The sequence below is a fragment of the Micromesistius poutassou genome (assembly GCF_964030765.1).
Source record: "Micromesistius poutassou genome assembly, chromosome: 13".
Classification (NCBI taxonomy): domain Eukaryota; kingdom Metazoa; phylum Chordata; class Actinopteri; order Gadiformes; family Gadidae; genus Micromesistius; species Micromesistius poutassou.
The window spans coordinates 12,352,506-12,360,709 of NC_140283.1; the positions used below are offsets into that span (position 1 = coordinate 12,352,506).

General features: G+C 50.5%; 1 protein-coding gene across 3 annotated transcripts in view; it reads left to right on the forward strand.

Moving 5' to 3' along the window:
* The window catches only part of dusp8a (dual specificity phosphatase 8a), a 40,770-nt gene extending 35,268 nt beyond the window's left edge, over window positions 1-5,502 (forward strand). For 2 of the 3 annotated variants that reach the window (XM_084477754.1, XM_084477755.1), the window contains exons 5-7: window positions 252-411; window positions 1,029-1,152; window positions 1,487-5,502. In XM_084477754.1, the coding sequence (XP_084333880.1) occupies window positions 252-411; window positions 1,029-1,152; window positions 1,487-2,819 (1,617 nt within the window). In that variant the 3' untranslated portion in view covers window positions 2,820-5,502. The remainder of the gene's footprint in view (window positions 1-251; window positions 412-1,028; window positions 1,153-1,486) is intronic. The other variant, XM_084477756.1, reaches the window with a different exon arrangement.
* The last annotated feature ends 2,702 nt before the right edge of the window (window positions 5,503-8,204 follow it).

Here is an 8,204-nt window from a genome sequence, read left to right on the forward strand (position 1 = left end):
CCCCACCCTCCCGGGTCCACCTGCACGTTTTTTTCCCCACTCTCGCTTGACACCGGGAAATATTGTCCAACCAAACTCTACATCGCAATATCTACGATCACAATATTTTTTTTTCCAATGATACATTTCATTGATCTATTTATGTTTTGTTCATTCTCCCCTTTCCCCTTCTTCAGTAATGATAAATGGCGGCTGCTTGCATCATGGTTACCGGGCAACCAAACATGTGCTTTATCTTTTTCTCCTCACAGGATCTGATGGCTCAGAATGGCATCACGTACGTGCTGAACGCCAGCAACACCTGCCCCAAGCCCGACTTTATCAGCGAGAGTCACTTCATGCGTATTCCTGTCAACGACAACTACTGTGAGAAACTGCTTCCATGGCTGGAGAAAACCAACGAATTCATTGGTGAGCTCACAGATTCATAAGTCTTCATATGTGTGCATACAAGTGTGCATATATATATATATATATAAAACCATACAAGACAACAGCCAGCTCGTGGGGAGCAGTCAGGGTGAGGTGTCTTGCTCAGGGACACCTCGACACTCCGCTAGGAGGAGCCAGGAATCATGCTAGCTTCTAGCCTTCCGGTTACAAGTCAACCCGCTGAGCTACTGTCGCCAAATACATACTGTGTATACATATATATATATATATATAATCACAAGTGAGAACTATATTTCCATCGACAATCGGTCCCCCGATTTTCACTAAGCATTCAGGCAGCCGCTCATCTGAACACAGGCACGGAAACACAGTCCTGTAACTCGGCACTGTATTGTTCAACACAGTGGCACCATTCAATGACCGCCCGCATGCATGGAACACCACGACAGCGGGCGCCGCCCCGCGTGTATCGGCTCAGTCCCTTAGACAGGCCTCCTGGTTAACGGCGCTTTGATGGCCGTGGGCGTGTCCCCGTCTCAACGGACAGCCCAGCCCTGTCCAGGTGGGCATGGGGTTGTTGTGTGTGCGTGTGTATGTGTGTGTGCTCACCGCCGTGCTTCCTTCATCTGTTTCAGACAAAGCAAAGGTGTCAAACTGCAGAGTCATTGTGCACTGTCTCGCTGGAATCTCGCGCTCCGCCACCATCGCCATCGCATACATCATGAAGACAATGGGCCTGTCATCGGATGATGCCTACAGGTAACGCCCACTAGCCCACCAGCCGCCCGCTGAAGTTGGGTGTCAGTCTCGTGGTGGGGAGTAGGTGGGGGGGGGGGGGGGGGGGGGGGGGGAGGTTGAAGGAAATGCTAGATGACTCCCTCGTCACACACACCCTGCCCCTAGAGGAATCACATGTTTTACATGGATGCCAATAAAGGCAACATATACAGCTACACTGGGTCATTCAGATCCAGGTTTAGTGTTTTCTACCTGTAAGAGTGTAAAAACACCTTCCAGCTTATATGTGTGCAAGTGCTTTTCTTTATTCATTTTAGAACCGCTGCTAAAAAAGTACTTCCTCGTCTCTGAACAGGTTTGTGAAAGACAGGCGGCCCTCCATATCCCCCAACTTCAACTTCCTGGGTCAGCTGCTGGAGTTCGAGAAGGGCCTGCGGTTGCTGCAGGCCCTGGGCTCCGGCGCCGACGACAAGGGCTCCGAGGGCCGGGGCCCGCAGCAGACGGCCGAGGTCAACGGCTGGTCGGGGGACGGCGGGGACCGCGCGTTCTCGGCGGAGCCCAAGCTGCCCTCGCCCACCTCCCTGCAGCACGGCTTCAACGGGCTGCACCTCTCCGCCGAGAAGATCATGGACACCAACCGGCTGAAGCGCTCCTTCTCCCTGGACATCAAGTCCGTCTACTCCCCCTCCAGCCCCCACAACCAGCGGCTGGTGCCCACGCACTCCGAGGACGTCCCCAAGCTGTGCAAGCTGGACAGCCCCGGAACAGGCACCTCCGCCGGCGTCTGTCCGCAGTTCTCGCCCGTCCCGGACAGCCCCGGGTACCTGGAGTCGCCGTTCCCGTCTCCGGCCTGCGGGGGCAGCATCGGCGGCCTGGGCTCCTCCTCCTCCTCCGGTGGCGGGGGGATGGAGGGGCCGGTGCGGTCGGTGGGCTCCTCGTCTTCGTCCAGACCCAGGAGGAAAGCCAAGCACAGCAGCTCCGGCAGTAGCACCAACACCTCCCCGGTCCACGCTCACCCCCCCACCAACCAGCCGCCCCTGGGCGTGCCGTCCCTGGGCGTGTCCCCGGGCCACCGGAGCCCCGGCCTGGACGACAACCTCAAGGGCTCCCTGCTGCTGGCGCTGCCCTGCCTGCCCAGCGCCACCTCCGGGGGGGCCATGTGGACCAAGCACCGAGACACCGTCCAGGCCACCACCCCCGTCACGCCCACCGCCGACGCCCCGTGGCACTTTGGTGCAGAGGAGGGGGGCGGCGGCGAGGGAGGGATGGAGCTTGGAGGAGGAGGAGGAGGAGGAGGAGGTGGAGGAGGAGGAGCGGGGCAGGAGAACGGCAGAGAGGGCTCGTTGTCGTCGTCGTCGTCCGCCTCGGTCAAGTTCGGCAGCAGCTCGGCCTACTTGGCCTTCGGCTGCAGCGAGGGCGGCATCCGCCTACAGGACAAATCGCCGGCGCAGCGGGAGCGCCGCAGCCCGGCGTTGGCGGCGCCGGTGGCGCCGGCGGCGCCCATGTCCAACGGCACGTCGGCGTCCGTCTGCAACGGGCCCACGTCGGAGAAGCAGTTCAAGCGCCGCAGCTGCCAGATGGAGTTCGAGGAGGGCAGGATCTCCGACACGCGGTCCCGGGAAGAGCTGGGGAAGATCGGGAAGCAGTCGAGTTTCTCCGGGAGCATGGAGATCATCGAGGTGTCCTGACAGACAGCGGGCCCAGGCAGCGGTCGCGGGAGAAAAGGTTGGAAATGGTTAGAAGAGGAGTAGGGGAGGAGAGGACAACACGGACACACAGGGGGCTGGGGGGGGAAAAAGGGGGTGGTTCAAAGAGTTTCTCCGCTCAGAGATGGTGTACAGGACTCCTGCAGGAAGGAAGACGCACACACGCACAGAGCGCTGGGTGAATCATCAACCGAGAGCCTGCGAGCGAAACGGCCTCTGGTGTCTGCTTTCATTGACACGCAGACAGACAGACAGACAGACTGTGATACGCCCCACTGGAAAACCACCAAAACAAAGGTGGTCTACAGTCAAATGTGTTGTGCTTAAACGATGATGAACAGCTTCCAATATGAGCCCCTTTTGTTTCTTTCCTACGGCTTTACCTCAAAGTCAGAGCGCCCCCACACCCCCCCCCCCCCCCCCCCCCTCCCCCGCTCAGCATGACGTGCTAGCCTCGCTGCACATGCTTTTGAACACTGTCGACGGCAAAGAACATTAAACAAGGACGCTTGTGCAGCACTGTTTGCACACACCATAGCACAAAAATGGACAAAACAATCCTCCCTTCTGGTCCACGGTTTAGCCCAACTCGAGGCGGTACTGGACCAAAAAAACATGAATGAAGGATACCTGGTGTTTTCAGAGTTGTAAGTTGAACGGACCTTCCGGCGAGGTTGCACCCCTTTCCATTTAAAGCACAGTTTTATTTTGAACGGAAGACACGACTTCTCGGATCATGTCTGAATTTTAGTGCGGTTCGGACTGTAAGATGTATTGCCATTTTTTGCGGGGGGGGGGAAGCTTAGGTCTAATAGACTCTTCAGCATAGTGAAGTTGTGTATGCGCATGTATCGCTCCATGAATCCTATGTATACCCCCCCCCCCCCTCCCCGCCCCTTCCTTCCACTTCCCTGCTCCGGGTCACAACTGAGCATGCTCCTGAATCTGACTACAGACTGACAAATAATATATATGAATATACAAAATGAACCTATAGCGACTTTAAAGGACTTTTTTCACTTATGGTTTTAATTTATTGTATCTGTTCATTCTGGCAATGAGAATAATATAATGTTTTGTGGACTTATTTTTTTTTCTTTTGATGATTTATTGTTATCGTTGTTGTTGTTAGTATTATTTGCTGTATTGTATTTATGACCACACACTAAAACCACACACACACACACACACACACATTTAACAAACCCTGTAATGAAGCCAGAAGCGATAATGTCATTGGAAAAGACACATAGGAAAAAAGACTCATTGCTCTTGGATCCATCATGGCTAAGAAAAAACGATTTTCAACTCCCAACATACAACCTGGTCCATCCTTACACTGTATGCACCCATACACCACCCACATCTTCACAGATCCTGTCGTGCGTTGCTCTATACGCATGCATCTACCCCCGGAGCATTGAGGGAATCCTCAGGTTCTCCTGCAGTAAGCCAAACCCAGCGCTGAGTGCACCGCTGTTGGGTCATCAGCTCAGCTCATCTCTATGTTTTACTCACTATCCAAAGCTTTGGTTTCTTTTGAAACACACACACATAGACAGTCACATGGACACAGACACAGACAGACACACAGACAGACATACACACACACACACACACACAAACACACACACACACAAAGCAAAGTGGAATCTATTTCCTTTCTTCTTTTTTTATGAAGGGAACGTGTGTATCCCAAGTTGGTAGTAATGCACTCTCCTGGTGTGAGATGTTATTTATTTATAATGTATAATGTATGTCTTTTTCCCCTCACTATCCCCTACTGATGAACTATACCCTTTGATCTCTACCCCGTGGGCTGCTGTAGTCTGCAGACTGCACATCAATTTCCTGTGTTTTGTTGACCCATGACCCCCAAACACACACACCCACCCCATAAGGCTGAAGGTGCAAGCAGCCTCTCCTGTCAGTGCTTAGTATATTTTGAAGATGTTATGATTATTTAAGACATGTAATAAAACGATGCAGGCTGTCCCAATTGCTAAAATTGTTGGTATTGATGTTTTTATTATTATTATTATTATTATTATTATTATTACTATGTTGTGTAAATAGCAATGTATCTAAGGATATGATAATGAATTTAGGTGACTTTTTAAAAAGAAAATCCTTAAACCTTAGGCTGCTTGACGCGAAATACCTCAGGATCTCAAGAAAGGCTTTTTCCTCCCCTGTACATGTTTTGTGAAAATGAGAGAAAATACAGACATGACAAAAGATGACCACCCCTCTGCTTCTTCTTCTTATTCTCCCTCTCTGTCGTCTTCTTAATCTTCTTCTTCTTCTGTGGTGTATTTGCGTTTGGGATTTCTTGTCTGGGGATTCCTGAGTTTGTATGAGTGCTGCCATTCATCTCACTCTTTTTTAAATGAACACCTCTGTGTGACCCCATCACACTCTCAAGCAATCTACACATGTCTGCTTGAACCTTATTGATTCTTTATCATTTAATGAGAAAGAGTAACAGATTTTCACAGTCTTTGCACAGAATTCAATTGAACATTTGGACACACACTGACTGCATTCGTATTGCTATAAACTCAGTCCTAAACTCGACTGTCATTTTTGGATTGGAACAATTGGTACTATAAGTGACACATATTTTGGCTGGATAGTGACACTTGCAACAATAATAACCGCATTAGAGACGCCATGAGTTATTGATAATAGTAATAAACATTATACATTGTATTTGCATCCGGGAAAATTGTCTGTCTGGGAATATCTGGGATTATTACACCAACTCTTTAATGTCCCACGGGAACAGGAGGTCTTTGGGTCGGAGGTTAACCGAGGCAAAAGATACAGGTGTGTGAGAGGAGGGGGTGTTGATGTGGATATCGTTGGTTGTGTGGTTAGTGAGTATCAGTCTGGTCTGGGAAAAGGACAGGAAAGATCTATTGCACTGCCACAAAGGAATGCTTCTGTGTTCGTCTCTGTTGCCTTGTTTTGATTGGGAGAGAGAGAGAGCGAGAGAAGGTTGAAAAGAGGGAGAGAGAGAGAGAGGGAGCTGGGAGGAGGGGAATGAGAGGGAGGGCGAGAGAGAGACTGTTAAGGGTGTGTTGTTTGCCCGGTGATGTGATGTGTTTGAACAGTGCTTATCTTCAAGGGATGAGAGTGAGATGAGTCGGTGAGTTTGTGTGCATGCATGCGTGCGTGAGTGTGCTCAGCGTGCGCATTTGTGTGTACCTCTATTCCATTGGAAGCAAAGCTCAGGTGACACACCAGGGCTTCATTGTGTGGGGGGAAAGTCAAGTCACTCCTGCAAGCAAGAGAAGTGAAGAGCAGATAGCGAACAAGGGGGCATCCCGGCCTATTGGCTCTTTGACTGCACACAGGCAAGACTGGGTTTCATGACGTCAATGAGGAAGTTCACCTCGTTTAATAAATCCAACTGTGTCTTCCATTTTGTAAACAACGCACGCCTGCAGTGCACACCGGGCGCCGCGCTCAGAACACGCTATCCCTCCCTGTGTGTTGCGCTCTGGGGGGCTGTACAAGAGGACATGGGAGCACTTTGTGTGCACGCACACAAACACGCACACACACGCGCACACACGCACAGATACAGACACACTGTAAACCAGAGTGCCTTGGGCCTTTTTGTTTTTGTTGTGCTGTACACATGCGTTCTTAATGAACGTTTCAAAATACAAGGAGACCGCAGAGGTAATGGCATGGCCCATATAACCAGCTGAGCTCGAACAGTGCATGTGTGTGTGTGTGTGTGTGTGCGCGAGCATGTGCAAGTGGGAAGCCTGAAGTGATGTTTAATGGCCACCGAGGGAATTCCACCATGGTAATGGAATATAGAACGGCCTCACCTCTGCTTCCATTCTCTCTGCCGACAAAACCACAGTATTTTTATCCATGGATCAAGGGGGATAATCCCTGCTAAAGATGTGTGTGTGTGTGTGTGCGCGTGTGCGTGTGCGTGTGCGTGTGTGTGTGTGTGTGTGTGTGTGTGTGTGAGAGTGCATGCGTGCGTGCGTGCATGCATGTGTGTGCGTGCATCATGTGCATGTGTGTGAGTGTATGTATACTCTTTCAAGGTGCCCTCGGTACATTTCATCGTAATGTGTGTGGGAGTGTACAGTAGGTCATGTGACCAGCTACCTGTCTGTCCTCTCTGTGCTGCAGTGCGCTGCAGGTCTCCTGTGTGGGTATTATGTTACCAATGTCCTGTCCCGCTCAGCCTTCTGAAATAGCCCGCGCTGATCCGATTCATTGTTCTGCTGCCTCCGATGCTAACCTCATTGTTTCATCGATTCCTTGGCAAAGCCCGACCCCTGCAGTATTCATTGTCTGTTTTTTATGACTGGGGGGGATAAGTCTATCCTGGAATCCCCACTCATTTTGTGTATGCGTTAATGCGTAATGTAACAACCGGTATATTGATAATAATTCAAACACATTTATCTCACAAACTCGAAACACAATGCACAATCAGTTCAAAACCACAATAAAATACAGATAAAAAGGACAAAGTAACCTCAGTAGTCAGGGTAAAGGAACATGTGTGACAAAACAAAGGGAAGGAGGAACAAAGAGAGGCAGTCAAGGCAGGTAACAAAAGACAGAGGGTCAGGCAGGAGAACAGAGGTGGTCGGATGCTGGGGTCAAGAGGGTTAGTGATGAAGAGGAGATGCTAACACCCAGGGGTGCCTTTAAGATTTGGTACCTGATTGTGCTATCAAACAAGGCTACGCTACCTGAACAGCCCCCGTAGTGTCCTGTGCATATTTCATTTAAATGTGCATCTTTTCAACAGATGAGCACCGTTCTGTTGGTGTGTGTGTGTGTGTGTGTGTGTGTGTGTGTGTGTGTGTGTGTGTGTGTGGTTGATGGCTACCAGACGGAGCCATGCTGAGAGGCTGCCTGGCGCCTGATCTCAGTCCTATATGGAAACTGTTAGAAGACTTACGTCAGCATAGCACTTTCCACTCACACACACACACTTACTCAGACACTCACACGCACACGCACACACACACACACACTTACTCAGACACACACACACACACACATACACACAGACACACACATACACGCTCACATAAACACCCCCACATTTTCACACAAACATAATACACATGTCCGAAAAGATGAAACAACATTCTCTCCCTAGTTCCATTTTCCCCACTCGTTTGTTTTCTGCTACTGACGCTCTTAACTACACGATCATTAGAGGCGTACGCTGCCTGAACGTGACGTCAGCACAGCGATATGTGCTTTTCCAAGCGCCACAGAGAGTGACCTACTGCATTCCAGCATTTCTTACCCCCTTATTTTCTCCCATGAAGCACTCCTGTCCTTATATAACCCTGGGTTTGTTGGCGTACTGTC